A 19219-nucleotide genomic window follows, 5' to 3' on the forward strand; every position below is an offset into this window, starting at 1 on the left:
TGTTCCAGGTAATGATCAACCTCTCATAATTTTTAGAGATTTCCATACCTCATCTTGGGTTAGAGGCTCAAAAAGCTCTTCACCTTCTTCTGTAAAAGGTCTATCTGTCTGTCTGACCACTGCCTTTCTAACCCTACTATGCTCCTAAGATCTACATTTTCATCTAATCCACTATGCCCTTGTCTCTTCGTTTCCTCTAAATAATCTGGCCAACTTTCAGCTGGTGGAACCCTCCTTTCTTTATTACTACATCCTAACGAACTTTTCACTAACTTCCGAAATTCTCCACTGTCGCTACCTCTAAATACTTCTCTAATTTTTTTTTTTTTTTTACTCCTCTCATATTCAAATGACCTCTTTTTTCCCCTTTATAAACCTTTTATGCTCTCTCCTCTACATCTTACATTCCTCATAATACTTCTCAAACTCTTCCTTCTTTCTATTCTCTTTTACTAATATAATAAAATTATTCAATATATGACTCGTAGCTCGACACTCGATGTAAAAAAACCGTCCTCAGACCTCTTTCTTCCACTTGCAACCCTCTCCCCTACTAAATATACTACTTGGCTTAATAGTTCTAAAGAACCTTCAACTTCCCCATCTTCCGCCAATCTCAGGCTTCTCTCCAAACTTCCTCGCTCATTTTCTTCCATTAGTTTCTCCTGAAATGACTTTTCCACCTTAGGAAAAAAATAAAGCGGAATCTTTATAACCATAGACTCTTCTTCTTTCCTATTTTCTACTGCCCTACTCTTACCAATTATCCTACTTCCTTTTTCTTTTTGTCTCCACCTTTTTTCTCTAAATTTGGTTATGTCTTGGCTCTAATTTGCATATGATCAGACCCCCCCCCCTGTGCCAGAATCTCAAAATTAACAATGAAGGTCAAAGAGACAAATCCACCATAACAAAATTAATCACACTTGGAGACCTCCCACTATAACAAATAAATTCTCTCTTACCCTTATCAATCCCTACCCTCCCATTCAAAATTACCAACTTATCACTACTGAAAAATTATAGAAGCTTCCTTCCCCAATTATTATTTTTGTGGAGGTGATCCCTATTCGCCCTCTGCGGAAGAACTATATCAATATCATCCCAATTTGTTCCCACTGGTACATCCGTGCAGTCATGAACAGACCAGAGAATCTCCCGTGTCGATCCAATATTAGCGTTGAATTCTTCTAGAAAGCAAAAACAATCGACAGGATACAGTTTTGACAAAAACAATCGACAGATTACCATTTTATTTGAATTTTTACTCTTTTAACAATTTATTTATTCATCTATATCAGGGTTTGCTATCTTTATGTTTTGTATCATTATTTATTTTTAATTGTTGTTAGTTTTAAGTGGAATTTAATCTTTCACAATAATATTTTGGTCATTTAAAGTTTCGATTGCTATTGTATTTCATGTCTGCTCACCTTAAGTTTTAATATTGTTCTTTACTTTTTTGTACATACTTGTGTTCCGGAAAGCTCTTTTTAATTACTCAAATGCAATAACTCTAATTATGTTGTTCGAACGTATGTAACGCTCCCATAGAAGGTTTAAAGGTGTCCCTTTTGGTTCATATTTTTAGACGAGTAGACAGCATTAATCGTAGTAGCCATGTTCGTAATTTCCTTTCCACTGTTTTTTTTTTTTTTTCAAATTTTCTTAGACTAGCAGCACAACAATGTACTAAAAAATGTCAATTTGAATTAAATCTAGTTCCAAAAAAAGTAGAAACTTGTAAATAGTCTCTCTGCGATGCGCAAACTCTCAACTGTAAAAAAATGTAAAGGGACTCTTAATTATCAGAAGTTACACTTTCTCCGAGCATTACAGTCTTGCCTCAGGATCGGGAGGCTATCGGAAGTTTTAATAGGCTTTAGTATGGACTCCCAGCAAAGACTCCAAGCTTTTGCAAGGATGATGATCGGTGGTCGTGTTCAAAAGCCCTGGAAAGTTGTAATTCTTGGCCAAGCTGGAGCAGGCAAATCAGGTAATGATTTTAGTCACATGGAAAGTATACGAAACGTTGTTTTTGTTTTCTAATTTTTATTTATTTAACAGTATGCTGCTATTTAGCGGTTCAAGCAGTAGACTGATTGCAAAATCTGCAATGATTTATTAGGTTACCAAGCATAAACAAGTATGGACCGGCAGGCTTTATGAGACTATGTGGAACACTGATTTGATTTTTGATATGTTTAAGCTCAAAAGTTTGACCTTGTGCTAAGCCACCTTTTTCAATCTATTCTAGGATTCCCAGGCACATATTTCAAACATCATTACGGAAGTATGTAGCATAAACTCACCGCCATCTCTATTCAAGTTCGACTTCAAAGACTGTACTGTCACTTGCATTTCTTCTTTTATATACGGAATTAAAGTCATTTGTTATGTTTCACTTCGAAAATTCTCAAAAGTATATTGTTGGATTTTACGAACATCCGCTAAATTACTTTGCAATTCACTTCCTATGTTTGCAAAAAAAAATCCTAATCTATTGATAATTCTTCTTTTATTGTCACATTCATATCGAGCTAAAACAACTTCTTCCTTAGTTTTTTCTCTATTATTGGGATTATAATTGAAAGCATACCACATACTTTTCGTTTTTCCTTTATTTTTGTCAGTCTGTTTATGATAATATTGCCAAATAGCTTTTAGTCGCAACTTTTAAAACTGGTCGTAGCACTAATATTGTATTCCATTTTCTACTAATTAAAAAAAAATCGTTTCTTTCGGAATTAAAAGAGCAAATTCAAAACTTAAAAAAAACAAGAAATATTGCTTCACCGATTGCGCCAGATATATCTGCAAAAGTAGCACAAAGAAAAGGACTTGTGACATTTTCCAATTTCAGCAAGATTCTAAAAACTAGCACTTTACTGGGAAAAATCCCCCCTAAAAAATCTTGTCTCTTAGGCGAAGAAATTCTATGACTAGCTTGCACAAACCAAAGACCAATTTATAAGTCTCTCAATAGTATTTTATCGACCATAGTACCGATAACTTTTAGTATACAATTACAATTTTCTAAAAAAAAAAAAAACAAGCAAGCTCACTTTTCAGTAAAGTAACCGTAATTGTTTAGTAAAGTAACTCAATAGTAACCGAAACTCTAAAATATGGAATTTTGATACCAATAGTTACATCAAAAGAATTGCATTTTAATGCTGATTTTAAATATATAAGTTTTATCAAGATCAGTTATACCCAACAAAAGTTACGAGCCTGAGAATATTTGCCTGATTTTAAAAAACAGGGGGAAACACCCCCTAAAAGTCATACAATATTAACGAAAATCACACCATCAGATTCAGCGTATCAGAGAACCTTGTTGTAGAAGTTGCAAGCTCCTATCTACAAAAATGTGGAATTTCGCATTTTTTGCCAGACGACAAATCACGGATGCATGTTTATTTGTTTGTTTTTTTGTTTGCTTTTTTTCCCCAGGGGTGATCGTATCGACTGAGTGGTCCCAGAATGTCGCGAAAGGGCTCATTCTAACGGAAATTAAACTTTCTAGTGCCCTTTTTAAGTGACCGAAAAAATTGGAGGGCACCTAGGCCTCCTCCGACGCTCATTTTTTCCCAAATGTCAACGGATCAAAATTCTGAGATAGCCATTTTTTTCACCATAGTCTAAAAACCTAATAACTATGTCTTTAGGGACGACTTACTCCCCTGCAGTCCCAGTGGGAGGGACTGCAAGTTACAAACTTTGACCTGTGTTTACATATAGTAATAGTTACTGGGAAGTGTACAGGCGTTTTCAGGGGGATTCTTTTGGTCTAGGGGGGAGAGTTGAGGGGTGGAGGGTTACGTGGAAGGATATTCCATGGAGAAAATTCTGATGGGGGAAGATAATTTCAATGATGAGGGCGCAGGATTTTCTAGCATAATTTGAAAAAGCAATGGAAAAATAAATATGAAAAGTTTTTTCTACTGAAAGTAAGGAGCAGCATTAAAACTTAAAACGAATAAAAATTATTACGCATATGAGGGGTTTACCTCCTCGTTATACCTCACTCTTTTTTTACCAATGAAAATTACCAATGAAAATTTACCAATCACTTTTTTTTACCAATGAAAATGAAACAGTAAGAAAGTTTCTTACTGTTTTAAAAATAGAGTTAAGAGAAAGACTCAAACTTTAGCGTAAAGAGCGACGCGTTGAGGAGGAAAAGCCCCTTACATATACGGAGTAATTTCTGTTCTTTCTAAGTTTTAATGTTGCTCCTTACTTTCATTTAAAAAAACTTGAATTTTTTATTTAATTTTTCCAAGGAACAATCGTTTTTAGTTAATTTTTATGTGTTTGATTTTTGAATATGCATAGTAAAATTAAAGAAGGTCTTTGTTTAGCTTGGGCAATGAAACTAAAGAAGTCAACCGACCTTTTTAAAAAACATTAAATGTAGGTTTGTCTTCTGACATCCCTTAAATTTTCACGCAAGATACGTGCTACTTTGTCACTTAATGAGTCTGAGCGCTATTTTATTACTGCTACCTTTAAAAATTTGCACTAAAGAAATTCAGTCATTTTCATAAAGAATAGAAATAAATAAATTTAACTTTATTCATTAAGTAGTTTTTTTTCAAATTGTATTTTTTTTAATTGTTAACTTACTAAGGGGGTCGGAAAAGGAGCACAAAAGAAGAGTGAGTTCTAAACCTCTGGTTAACAATTTTTAGACATAGAGATTGCAATATTATCCGTGTTGTGCAAATTTATAAGAGGTAGTAGCATTTAAAAGCCATTAAGTATATCTCTACGACCTTGCGGTCGCCTGCTAGTCTTTATAGAAAAATTCAAACATAACAAACTATACAATACTAACAACTATAGCAAAATTGTTTTATACTTACGGCTAATTACCACAATCTGTTTCTGAGTCCCTTTGATAGCCAGCTTCATCTAAATCAAGAGAGAAAACCCATTCTCATACGTTTTCAAACTCCAGCCAGCCATTAGAAAAGCTTTAAATTTTGAAGGGTCTCTAATTTCAAATGATGATAAAATGTTAAACTCAATGAAAAAACAAGAGCTAAGAGCTCATATGGCACTTGTGACGAGGCGAGAAGAGCTAAGAGCCAAGAGATCTTATGGTATGAGCTCTAACAAAATTCTATGCATCAATAGATTGATTTAAAAAGGAAAATAAGAGGCTTAATGCCGGTCAGGATTTAAAATAAGAGCTCTGAGTCACGATGTCCTTCTAAATATCAAAATTCATTAAGATCCGATCACCCACTCGTAAGTTATAAATACCTAATTTTTTCTATTTTTTCCTCTCCCTTTAGCCCCCCAGATGGTCGAATCTAAGAAAACGACTTTATCAAGTCAAATTGTACAGCTCCCTGACACGCCTACCAATTTTCTTCGTTCTAGCACGTCCAGAAGCACCAAACTCGCCGAATCACTGAACCACTCCCCCCAACTCCTCCAAAGAGAGCGAATCCAATACGATTCTGTCAATCACGTATCAAGGACATTTGTTTATTCTATCCACCAAGCTTCATCCCGATTCCTCTGTTTTTCCAAGATTCCCCCCTTCAACTCCCCCCAATGTCAAAAGATCTGGTCAGGATTTGAAATAAGAGCTCTGAGACATGAATTCCTTCTAAAAATCAAATTTCATCAAGATTCGATCATCTATTCGTAAGATAAAAATACCCCAATTTTCACGTTTTCCAAGAATTCCGGTTTCCCCCTCCAACTCCCCCCAATGTCACATGATCTGGTCAGAATTTAAAATTAGAACTTTAAAGCACAAGATCCTTCTAAATATCCAATTTCATTAAGCTCTGGTCACCCTTTCGTAAGTTACAAATACCTCAATTTTCAAAATTACCCCCCCCCCCCCAATTCCACCAAAGAGAGCAGATTCGGTCCGGTTATGTCAGTCACGTATCTTAGACAGGTTTCTATTTTACCATCCAGTTTCATCCTGATCTGACCGCTTTAAGTATTTTCTAAGATTTCCAGTCCCCCTAACTGCCCCCCCAATTACGCTTGAACCGGTTGGGATTTAAAATAAGAGATCTGAGTTACGAGGCCCTTCTAAATATGAAGTTTCATGAAGATCCGATCACTCCTTCGTAAGTTAAAAATACGTCATTTTTTCTTATTTTTCAGAATTAACCCCCCCCCCCCAATAGAGCGGATCAGTTCCAATTATGTAAATCACGTATGTAAGACTTCTGCTTATTTTTCCCACCAAGTTTCATCCCGATCCCTCCAATCTAAGCGTTTTCCATGATTTTAGGTTCCCCCACCCCAAACTTCCCCAATGTCACCAGATCCGGTCAGGATTTAAAATAAGAGCTTTGAGACACGATATCCTTCTAAATATTCATTCAATTTCATTGAGATCCGATCACCCGTTCGTAAGTTAAAAATACCTCATTTTTTCTAATTTTTTAGAATTAACCCCTCCCCCAACTACCCCAAAGAGAGCGGATCCGTTCCGGTTATGTCAATCATATATCTAGGACTTGTGCTTATTTTTCCCACCAAGTTTCATCCCGATCCCTCCACTCTAAGTGTTTTCCAAGATTTAGGTTTCCCCCTCCCAACTCCACCCCCCCCCTCCAATGTCACCAGATCCGGTCGGGTTTAAAACAAGAGCTCTGAGCCACGATATCCCTCTAAATATCAAATTTCATTGAGATCCAATCACCCGTTCGTAAGTTAAAAATACCTCATTTTTTCTAATTTTTCAGAAATAACCCCCCCCCCAACTACCCCAAAGAGAGCGGACCCGTTCCATTTATGTCAATCATGTATGTAGGACTTGTGTTTATTTTTCCCACCAAGTTTCATCCAGATCCCTCCACTCTAAGTGTTTTCCAAGATTTTAGGTTTTTCCCCTCCAACCCCCCCCCCCATGTCTTCAGATCCGGTCGGGATTTAAAATAAGAGCTCTGAGACACAATATCATTCCAAAATCAAATTTCATTAAGATCCCGTCACCCGCTCATAAGTTAAAAATACTTCGTTTTTTCTATTTTTTCCGGATTAACCGGCTCCCCACTCCCCCCAGATGGTCAAATCGGGAAAAAGACTATTTCTAATTTAATCTGGTCCGGTCCCTGATATGCTTGCCAAATTTCATCGTCCTAGCTTACCTGAAAAGGCCTAAAGTAGCAAAACCGGGACCGACAGACAGACCGACAGAATTTGCGATTGCTATATGTCACTTGGTTAATACCAAGTGCCATAAAAACCTGTTTCCTTGTTTTCAAGATGAGACCTAAAAAGATCCTGTCTAGAGTATTGACCGTGAATAATCAATTCACTATTTTAGTATATTTCCCAGTATTTTGACTCTTTTTATGGCACTTGGTATTAACCAAGTGACATATATCAATCGCAAATTCTGTCGGTCTGTCTGTCGGTCTCAAAGCTTTTATTTTAAATCCTTACCGGATCTGGTGACATAGGGGGAAGTTTGGGGTGGGGGAACCTAAAATCACGGAAAAAGCTTAGATTGGAGGGATCGGGATGAAACTTGGTGGGAAAAATAAGCAGAAGTCTTCCATACGTGATTTACATAATTGGAACGGATCCGCTCTATTGGGGGGAGGGGGTAAATTCGGAAAAATAAGAAAACGTATTTTTAACTTACGAAGGAGTGATTGGATCTTCATGAAACTTCGTATTTAGAAGGGCCTCGTAACTCAGATCTCTTATTTTAAATCTCAACCGAATCAAGCGTAATTGGGGGGGAGGCATTTGGGGGAACCGAAAATCTTAGACAATACTTTAAGCGGCGAGATCAGGATGAAACTGGATGTGAAGAATAGAAACCTGTCTAAGATACGTGACTGACATAACCGGACCGGATCTGCTCTCTTTGGTGGAATTGGGAGGGGGGGGGTAATTTCGAAAATTGAGGTATTTGTAACTTACGAAAGGTGACCAGATCTTAATGAAATTTGATATTTAGATGGATCTTGTGCTTTAAAGTTCTAATTTCAAATTCCGACCAGATCCTGTGACATCGGGGGGAGTTGGACGGGAAACCGGAATTCTTGGAAAACGTGAAAATTGGGGTATTTTTATCTTACGAATAGATGATCGAATCTTAATGAAATTTGATTTTTAGAAGGAATTTATGTCTCAGAGCTCTTATTTCAAATCCCTACCAGATCTTTTGACATTGGGGGGAGTTGGAGGGGGAAATCTTGGAAAAACACTTGGAGTGGAGGAATCGGGATGAAGCTTGGTGGATAGAATAAACAAATGTCCTTGATACGTGATTGACATAATCGTACTGGATTCGCTCTCTTTGGAGGAGTTGGGGGGAGGGGTCTAGTGATTTGGCAAGTTTGGTGCTTCTGGACGTGCTAGGACGATGAAAATTGGTAGGCGTGTCAGGGAGCTGCACAATTTGACTTGATAAAGTCGTTTATTCAACCATCTGGGAGGCTAAAGGGAGAGGAAAAATTAGAAAAATTAGGTATTTATAACTTACGAGTGGGTGATCGGATCTTAATGAATTTTGATATTTAGAAGGACATCGTGACTCAGAACTCTTATTTTAAATCCTGACCGGCATTAAGCCTCTTATTTTCCTTTTTAAATGTTGCATAAATAACGGAAAAGGCCACTTGGCTGTCGTTTGTCAAGAGAGTGACTCAAAACCATCAGCTTTGGGCCTAAGACCGTTAAAAATTGATTGGTTTCCCTAGAATTCAAAATATATGACTTTCGGCATTTTTGGGCAAATGTTTGGTGGTACAAAATGGCAGTAAATGCCAATCCGTCATGTTTTGTAAGGATACGGACTAAAATTGGAAAATCAATGGAAAGACAATGGAAAATCAAGTAGCTGTCCCAGAGTTTTTCATCCCTTCAATTTGATGAATGGGGGCACAAATTGGCAGAAAATACCCCCATGATGTAACACAATCCCAATGATATAGACTTGTCCATAGGCACAGTATTGGCTGAAGCACCGTTTAGTGGAATACGTTTCTTTTATTTTATCGAGACATTTGAATACAGAATAAGAGCTAAGAGCTCATATGGCACTTGTGACGAGGTTGGAAAAGCCAAGAGCCATGAGCTCCTATGGTATGAGCTCTAGCAAAATTCTAAGAATCAATAGAGTGCTTTAAAAAGAAATTCAGAGGCTTAATGCCGGTCGGGATTTTAAAAATAAGAGCTCAGAGTCACGAGGTCCTTCTAAATATCAAAATTCATTAAGATCCGATCACTCGCTCGTAAGTTAAAAAATACCTCAATTTTTCTAATTTTTCTTCTCCCTTCAGCCCCCCAAATGGTTGAATCGGGGAAAAAAACTTTATCAAGTTTAATTTCTGCAGTTCCCTGACACGCCTACTAATTTTCATCGTCCTAGCACGTCCAGAAGCATCAAACTCGCCAAAGCACTGAACCTTACCACCTTACTCCTCCAAAGAGGGTGGGTCCAGTCCGGTTACGTCAATACAGTATCTACAACATTTATAAGCGTTTTCCAAGATTCCCGGTTTCCCCTCCAACTCCCCCCAATGTCAACAGATCTGGTCGGGATTTGAAATAAGAGCTCTGAGATATGAGTTCCTTCTATTTACCAATTTCATTAAGATCCGGTCACCCATTCTTAAGTTAAAAATACCTCAATTTTTCTAATTTTTCCAAATTAACAACCCCCAGCTCCCCCAAAGAGAACGGATCCGTACCAATTATGTCAATCTCGTATCTATAACTTGCGCTTGTTCTTCCCATCAAGTTTCATCCCGATCTCTCCACTCTAAGGGTTTTCCAAGATTTTCGGTTTCCAAGATTTATGTTTCCCCCCTTCAACCCTCTATGTCCCTGGACCCGATTTGAATTGAAAATGAGGCATCTGAGACATAAGATTCTTCTATATAGAAGTTTCATTAAGATCCGATGACCCACTCGTAAGACACCTCGATTTTTACGTTTTCCAAGAATTCTGGTTTCCCCCTTCAGCTCGCTTCAATGTCACCGGATTTAAAATAAAAGTTCTAAAGCGCAAGATCCTTCTAGATATCAAATTTCATTAAGATCTGATCACCCGTTCGTACGTTACAAATACCTCATTTTTTCTATCCGTCACCCGTCACGTCGCTCATTAAGATCCCGTCACCCGCTCATAAGTTAAAAATACTTCATTTTTTTATTTTTTCCGAATTAACCGACCCCCCTCCAGATTGTCAAATCGGGTAAACGACTATTTCTAATTTAATCTGGTCCGGTTCCTGATACGCCTGCCGAATTTCATCGTCCTTGCTTACCTGGAAGTGCATAAAGTAGCAAAACCGGGACAGATCGATAGACAGACCGACAGAATTTGCGATCGCTATATGTCACTTGCTTAATACCAAGTGCCATAAAAACCGGCTGGATCTCTCCTTGCGGAGGTTCGGTCAGTTTTTGCCCCGTTTTTGATTAATTAACCCGTTTTATTAACCCGATTAGTCTGTGCACTGATAATCTGAAATGATAAGCAAAATTGCAATCAGAAATGCGAATCGCATGTTACATTTTAATTAAATCAGTAAACTTCAAATGTTTTAAAGTTCTGGAGAAATCGAACTTCCAGTGCTTTCCTGTTACTAAGTAACCGCTTTACTTTATAGCAAAGTTGCCAAAGAGGCAATTTTGACGTTATTTAAGCTTTACTTTTTCTTTAATATCAGTTAAGCATATTACAGGTGGGACCACTGGGGGGGGGGATCCAAGTACTAATTCCCTTTACTTTAATTTTTTTTTAATTCTAAGGGAATTGCGAATGTCACGAACTTCTTTTATCACATCATCTGTCATATAGATATAAGGGGATTCACGTCCGGCTCCTCTTTCGAACGGGTTTTCACGTAATCTCTTGTTTCCCTGAAGCATATAGAATTTGTCCTTATCATCCTGAAGCTGGATTTTGATAAATCTATCCGTAAACTCAAGTAGCTCAAATCGGATATTAAATCCAAGGTGGGAAAGTAAGGTATCAACATGGTCTTTAGCCCTTGATTTAGATCCACTTTTAATATTCCATATTATAACATTCCTTCTTCTACTCATGTTTTCTAACACAAGGACTCTAGATGCTAATTCACCCAAACCAGGCTCCTTTTCAATTTGGTTTCGTAAAGCCGATATTTCCTGCTTGATACTAGATAATTCATTTTCTTGGGCGGTTCTTGCTAATTCTAGATCTTCCACGCGAGATTTTAGGGACTCTAAACCAGATTTAATGTCAACGATTTCCATTTTTATTTCTAAGACAACATTTTTAGTTCCTTCGACTATTTCAAGGATTTTATCTAACTTTGAGATATTATTAGTCGACTCCGTGGATCCTCTTGAATCCTCTAAATCACTTTGTCTTGATCGCTTCCCGCTTTTCTTGACCATATTTATTTTCAATAATGTTTATAATTTTCAAAAAATAGATAAACGAACGCCCAAGATAATTCACATCAAATTTTGTACAGCGCTCGCCAAAACGATGCTATTACTCCGAATTCATTGAAAAAATATCAAAGAATTTACTTGTCAGAGTTAATCCGGCTGAAAATTGTATAGTGCAAATACAGATGTTCACTGAATTAATGTTAGTTCAGGACCGAATCGCCCACTAAATCATAATCATGTTCCCTCATAGGATAAAACACCATCTCTGGGGTATGCACTACCTCCTGAAGATTTACGCAATCATTCCAAATTTTTTAGGTAATAAAGTCCATGAATCAGCTTTCGGAACAACCTGGGTATTAAATTTTCCCTTTCCACTATCATTCCTCATATAGTCCCAAAGCTTCTTAAAATCTTTACTTCTCAAATTATCAGCAATGTCCAGTTTCTTCCTATTCTCATACCGTTTTTTTCCTTTTTATTAAACTTTTATATTCTCTTCTTTTATCTTTTTATATAGCCAATCTCAAACTTTGATCTTCCGAGCTTTCACATTCATTCGAACGATTCAATAGATATTTCACCTCTCCTTTCATTAACTTGCAATCCAAATCAAAATACGGCTCATTCTTTCTTAATTTGTTTGTCAGCCCACATGATTCTGCACACCTGCCCATTATTTCATTTAACTGCATAATTACACCATGTGCATCTTTTTCATTGTCTTCTAACGCTTTCAACCTATTTTTATATACGACTCCAAAAGCTTTCTTTTAAATGCCTCAATATCTTTATTCGTTAAATAATTTCTAATTCGTTTTTCTAAACCTATTTTTCTATACTCCACATTGTAGAAATTTCTTACCCGAGGTCCAGAAACTGCCCAGCCTTCGCCTCAAGCTTAATACCTCTATGATCAGATCCAACTAAATCTTATACCCCCATATTAATTGATTTAGGTAAAAAATGCGTATTAATCAGCACATAATCTACCACACTTGGAGTTGGACCTGAAAGGCAAGTAAACTCGCCCCTACCCTTATCATTCCCAAACCTACCATTCGCAATCATCAGAACATGTTCCCCATAAAACGCCAGGAACTTTCTTCCCCATACAACAAATTGGGATAGAATTACCTGAATCTGAGATCAACACATCGGGGATCTCAGCCTCCGTGCCGGTATAAGCATTGAAATCCCCCATCAACACGCACTCTAGATCTCTATAACTTTCTTGTATTAACAAAAACTCTTCTTCTAAAATTTTCCAAGTATTTTCTCGATTATACGAACTTTTCTGTGGAGGTATATACACTACAACCAAGACTAATTGCTTACTCATGCTCATAGTACAATTCACGAATGGGTAGGTGCCCAATGTACACAAACTTATAGGACATGTGCGAAACTTTTTTTTCCCCTATGGATTCTGACAATACTGTTTATAAACCACCAAAAGCCCTTGGCAATATTCTGTTATGCTAAATAGCCATTTAAAGCAAATACATATTGGCTCTTTAAATTGAGGGGGAAGAGCAATCACAACTAAAAGGTATATCCAGACAAAATAATTTTTGACGTAATACTGTGGAATTGAATCACTATGATTAATTGTTGTTATAATGTCCTAAAAATAAAGAAATATGACAACATAATGACAAAAAACAATTTTAGTAAAACAGTGTCACCTACAATATTACATGTTATTTAGTCGTTGAAGAACTTTGAATATTTAGAATCTGTTCGGTAAAATAATTTCTCATTTCCTCTCTTGACACTGCAGTTATTCTCTTCTCTCACTTCGTTGCTAGTATAATATTCCTTATCCCATTTTGGGTTATATAATCTTTATCTAAGTTTCAACGTTAAGCGCGCTAAGGATCTCATTACTTGTTTGATTGTGTTCAATGACTGCATCTGAGTTGACATCTGTTGCTATAGCATCAATAATAGCATTCGGATTCACATGCACTTTGCTTTTAACCAATTTGTCTTTATACTTGTTACAGATATTATTAACTAGTGCCCTTTTTATTAAACTTACGATTTCATTGTATTATTACATTGTTTTTACAAACGTAACAGCTTTGGCACGAAGACAAAATGTCGCTTTTGACATCGTCTTCTAATTGCTTTATCTGGAAATCTAATACCAGACAAAAATGAAAGAATTTATCAACCACTAACGTGTTACCTCAGGCACTAGAAAGAATCTTGCCCACTGGTCAATTAATAGTAATAGGACAAAAGTATTAACTTAGACAACACTACCTTAAGACCGAGTATCAAGTGCAATGAGCCTGAAAAGTGAAATTCGTTAAGGACATCTTAACGAATTTAAGACAACATCTTGGCCGAGTGGGTTGGTGCGCTGGATTCGGGATCCTTCGTCTGAGAGGACGCGGGTTCGAATCCCAGTGTACCCAATTCTTCAGTTTGGGACGGGGGTCAGTGGTGTGACTCTGTAAGCTTAGCCAGAGTCGACCCAGCTCTAAATGGGTACCTGGAGAAATCTGGGGAAGGTAAACAGGAAGGGTGTGCGAAAGCACAGGATGGCTGGCCCCCAACCCCCCATTGCACTTCCTGGCTGAAGGGCCAAGAAACGGAGATCAGCACCGCCGGTACGGACTGTAAAGTGTAATGCCGTATCCTTTACCTTACCTTACATCTTCCGGAACCAGAAATTTTAAATTCCACTAAATGAAATGGGCATCATTAGCGGTGTCAAGCAAAAACTAAAGTTAACTATGCACATTCTGAGACGATGGAGAGTATTACGAGATGGCGTAATCTCCTTTAAGCAAATTTTAAGAATTATAAAATAGTCCGATGAATCAACCACTGTCTATTGATTGCATCAGTTAGGCAACCATAAAATGACTTCACCTATTGACAGCATAGGTGAAGACAATCATAGAGCCTATGCCTTCACTATATGTATATTCAAGGTGTCCACAGGACTCTGTGAGGATGGCTTCGTGATCGTAGAAGACAATGCACAGATTTCCAATTCACGTGGATAATAAAAATCTTCTTTACCCCCCAAAATTTTATTACAATAAACTCTTGTTCATTAAAAACTTTGACAGAGTATGAAAATTTTGTCTAACATTTAAATTACAATCCAACAGTTTGATTTTAACCCTTTCACGACCAAGCCCTCGTTTTTCAATCAAATTTGACAAAATACATATGATTCCTGAACAAAAAGACAAGCTGATTTACAACATTTTGATATAAACCTCGTAAAATGAGTATAAAAAATCTGTCTGAAGCGGGACAGATTTTCTGTCCCACTTCAGAGAGCAAATGTTTCTTGCTTTGCTGTCTGTTGCTTTGCTCAGCGGGACTATGGATGGTTCCGCTCAGCAAAGCAACCTGACCAAATTTTACCCAAAGGGACCGAGAAGTCCTGCTGAGCAAGTTACTTTTTTCTAAAATAAAAAATCGTTTATTCAGAACGAAAAACTTCGATGAAAAATGTTAATTACAGCTCTTTCACTGATGATACTCAGCAAAAAGCTTTCGTTCATTGATGCTCAATGTCACGCCACATTTGGAGCAAGCCAAGAACCGTCATAACTCAAATTGCTTAAGAGAACAAATTTCACATCTTGAGCATTGAGAAACAAAGCGAGGCCTGTGCTTGACCAGACCACTACGACAGACATTGTCTGGAGCGAAGGCACTATAACTTCGTCATCTTTTTTTGTTAAATGCAAGAGCCTGCTGAAAATTGCTTCCATTTTTCCTCTCCGATTGTGGCATAGACAAGAGTCCTCTAACGACTTTTCGTCGAAACTCAAACAGTCTCAAGTTTTCTTAGAGATGCAGGAGTGTCAAAAAATTGGCATTACACAGCGTCAAATCAAAGAAACCCCAAAACAGCCGGTGCCACCATTACAATAACTTTCTATCTCTTCCATATGCTGCGTTTTTCTGTTCGGAAAGGTAAATACCTCCCCCCCCCCTCACCGTATGTTCATTGAAATCTTTTGTTGCTTGAGAGCTGTGGTAATGGAGTTAGACCCATCATAATTCTTGCTTCTTACAGAGGCTACCTCTGCAACATGGTAGTTGGGGGGGGGGGCAAACAGAACATTCTTGGAATCCATCAAGTTATTGACCACGATCGATTCACCAATCAATATTTTTGGTCAAAGCTTCCTCAAAGCTAAATTAAAGGCACTATAATCTTTAGAGGGTTTAGAAGGCAGTAATGCTATTCCTGAATGTGGTAATTGTTGCTCGTTTAAAAGTTGGATTTATTGCACCAGTTTGTTTTTGCTCGTCTAAAGTATTAATAATGGCTATTTACTTTTCTCTGAAAAACTTCTTTTCCGAAAACTTTTTTTAAACTGAGGCATATGCATTAATCCCTATTATGGGGAATGTTTCCCCATTTTTAACCACGGAAAACTATGAAATTTTTGAATCCATACTTTTTTTCTAGCATTTGCTGTTCGTCTTTTAACCAGGAGGTATATTTGGGATTATGGCTCTGGCGTAGAAGCTTTCCATATTTCAAATATCAGGTTTGAAACAGAATCAGTTACAACACAAGTGTGTGACCTTGCCTGCCCCGATGAAAACATGGTAGTAGAAATTTTCTATTATGGCTTTGCCACATTCTAAGCTCCGCACATTCTAACTGTGAAAGAATTAGCAAAGTAAAAAAAAACTACACAAAGTAACGTAGATTTATTTTTTGTTAACAGTTAAGTAACTCTCCTAGAAGGTAAAATTATGAAAAGACATCTAAACAGTTTCTCATTTCAGCTTTTCTCCTTTTTTCCTCAAAAGCACACAAATGGACACAAAGCTTATGCATTTTCTTTTTTGAATTTAAAGAACTTGCTGTATTTTAATGAAGGGTTTTCTTTCAACAAAAGATTTTTCTACCTTTTTCCTCCCTTTTTTAATTTATCATCATTCCCTGTTTCATTGTACGAAAACTTCATATGAAATTTTGTGGGAAAAAAGGATTTTCTATGAAATCTTTAAAGATTTCACGCTTTTGGATATTAGAGAAAATTCATTGATAATAGGACTTGGAAAGTCGGCTGGTAATCTGTTCGAATTAATTAAAAAAAAACAACTTTTCCTAATATTTGGAACCTAAAACAAGACAAAATATAGTCATACCTATAACAACTCAAACTTATCATGAGGGAATCTCTTAAGTGTGAATAGATGAAACCTACAACAAAGAAAAAGTAAAAAGAGTGACCAAATGATGCTTGAAGATAACAGACATTACTATGAAAAAAAAGATCAAACCTAAAACGATTTGAATTTTTAAGAACAGCCAACTCATGCTTAAACTACTACTACTACTACTACTACTACTACTACTACTACTACTACTACTACTACTACTACTACTACTACTACTACTACTACTACTACTACTACTAGCACCAGGCCACCTGAGGTCAACAGAGTTACGCACACTCCTCCTCCATCCCAATCTATTCAAGCCTTCCTCTTTACACCTTCCTAGGAACTCCTCATGCTTAAAATGACATGACATTACCCTAAATTTCGAATTCCACTGAAAATTTTTATTAAACAAAAAAAAAACAAGTTTTTTCCAACTGAAAGTAAGAAATAACATTAAAACTTAAAACGAAAAAAAATTATTACGTATATGAGGGGGTTGCTCCCTTCTCAGTACTTTACTCTTTACGCTAATGATTGACTTTGTGTCTCAATTATTTAAAGAATGACTCCTGACACACAAAGACCGTTTAATTAGAACAATAATCTTTCCATAAATTCAGAAACATTTTAGCGTAAAGAGCGAGGTACTGTGGATGGGGCAACTCCCTTATATGCGTAATAACAACCAAAAGAAAAATCTGAGAAAATTGTGGTTGAAACAGTACGTGGCAATGAACTGTACGTAAAGAGCGAACCGGCTCAATAGTAACAGGAACTTTAAAAAAACTGTTTTTTGAAAAAAAAGATTTTGATACCAATAGATATATTTAAAGAATTGGCTTTTCGTGCTGATTTCAAATATATATCTTTTATTAAGTTCAGTCTTACCTATTAAAGGTTACGAGCCTGAGAAAATCTTCCTAATTTTCGAAAAAAGGGGAAACATCACCTAAAAGCCCAGTGATCTTAATGAAAATCACACCATGAGATACATCATACCAGAGAACCCTACTGAATAGGTTTCAAGCTGCTATCTGCAAACGTGGAATTTTGTATTTTTAGCCGTAAGAAAGATCACGGATGCGTGTTTATTTGTTATTATTATTTTTTTTTTATTGTCTTTATTCCCCCTGTGGGTGATCATATTAACCCAGTGGTCCTAGAATACCAGAATAAGGCTCATTCGAACAGAAATTAAAAGTTCATGAGGCATTTTTAAGGAACCACAAAATTGGATGGAAATCAAGCAACCTCCCCCGCCACTTTTTTCCCAAAATCGTCCAATCAAAATTTTGAAATAGCTATTTTATTCAACATAGTTGAAAGGCCAAATAACTATGCCTCTGGGTATAACAATACCCCCCATAGCCCTAGGGGAAACATTTTTAAGTTATAAATTTGTCCATTGTTTACGCATAATATTATTATTAGTATTACGCATAGGGGGGGGGGGGGGCAAATTTCCTTCTTTGGATTTTTCCACGGGAAATTTTCATTGTGGGGATAAATATCCAGGGAGAGAACTTGTCAGGGAAAATTATACACTGCGGGAATTTGACAGAATTCTTATACAGAAATCTTCTGATATGTTTTGCTTTCTCTTTTACGTCTCAATTTTAAGCGCGGAGTGGTTAAGAGTACTTGTCCTGGGTAAATTTTTGCTGGGATTGAATAGCCTAGAAGATGATGAGCGGGTTTCGCCGTGGAGGTGGGGTGAGATTTCCTGGCATTATTTAACAAACGATCATAAATTAAATAAAAAAATCAAGTTTTTTCCACTGAAAGTAAGGAGTGACATTAAAACTTAAAACGAAAAGAAATTATTCCGTATATAAAAGAGTGTTGTCCCCTCATCAACGCCTCGCTCTTTACGCTAAAGTTTGACTCTTTCTCACGGCTCTATTTTTAAAATAGTAATAAAAAATTAGAGTAAAGAGCGAGGTGTCGAGGAGGGGACAGAACCTTTTATATACGGAATAATTTCTTTTCGTTTGAAGTTTTAATGTCGCTCCTTACTTTTAATGGGAAAAAATTTGATTTTTTCATTTAGTATTTCACTAGGCTCTATATTTCATTCACAAGAGATTAAGCTATATTTCTCGATGTGACAAAGACTTTTCAAGGGGATAGAAGGAGAACTTAGGCTGTCTGTGACCCACCTTTTTCCCGAAGAGACAATAGGAAGTGCTACCTTGTTTTAACTATCAATATCACTCTTTACTTTTCTTTTAAAAACTGTCTCTCAGAAAGTGTTTTTAAAATTAATCAAACGGTTCGTTAAACGAACTGTAAGTAAGGAGTGACCCGGCTCAATATCAACCGAAATTCTAAAACCCAGTATTTTGATACTGGGACATCTTTACATCAATTACATTCAACATCAATTATTTTTTATCAAAATAATTGGCTTATTATGCTGATTTCAAATATATAAGTTTTGGGGGGAAACATCCCTCAAAAGTCTAGAAATTTCATTGAAAATCACACCATCAGATTCAAAATATCAGAGAACCCTGCTCTAGAGGTTTTAAGCTCTTATTTGCAAAAATGTGGAATTCTGTATTTATTTTTTTTTTTGCTAGAAGAAAGATCACGGATGCGTGTTTATTTCCTTTTTTTGTTTTTTTTTTCTAAGAGGTAATCATATCGAACTGGTCCTAGAATATCG

The 19219-nt window shown here is 36.7% G+C and overlaps 2 protein-coding genes across 5 annotated transcripts in view; one reads left to right on the forward strand and one right to left on the reverse strand.

Annotated features, from left to right (window-relative positions):
* The window catches only part of LOC136025089 (ras-related and estrogen-regulated growth inhibitor-like), a 108404-nt gene that overhangs the window by 68875 nt on the left and 20310 nt on the right, over nucleotides 1-19219 (forward strand). For 2 of the 3 annotated variants that reach the window (XM_065700810.1, XM_065700812.1), the window contains exons 1-2: nucleotides 1826-1996; nucleotides 15842-15984. In XM_065700810.1, the coding sequence (XP_065556882.1) occupies nucleotides 1888-1996; nucleotides 15842-15984 (252 nt within the window). In that variant the 5' untranslated portion in view covers nucleotides 1826-1887. Of the gene's footprint in view, nucleotides 1-1825; nucleotides 1997-15841; nucleotides 15985-19219 lie in introns of those variants that run through there. The other variant, XM_065700811.1, reaches the window with a different exon arrangement.
* Nucleotides 1-19219, reverse strand: part of LOC136025088 (mitochondrial amidoxime reducing component 2-like) — a 47738-nt gene that overhangs the window by 25332 nt on the left and 3187 nt on the right. Inside the window, exon 1 of one of the 2 annotated variants that reach the window (XM_065700809.1) lies at nucleotides 13660-13712. The exons of the other annotated variant lie outside the window; for it this stretch is intronic. The gene's annotated coding sequence lies outside the window, so the exon portion shown is untranslated. Of the gene's footprint in view, nucleotides 1-13659; nucleotides 13713-19219 lie in introns of those variants that run through there. 2 annotated transcript variants of the gene reach the window in all.

This window comes from Artemia franciscana, chromosome 3, assembly GCF_032884065.1.
Source record: "Artemia franciscana chromosome 3, ASM3288406v1, whole genome shotgun sequence".
NCBI classification, from domain to species: Eukaryota; Metazoa; Arthropoda; class Branchiopoda; order Anostraca; family Artemiidae; genus Artemia; species Artemia franciscana.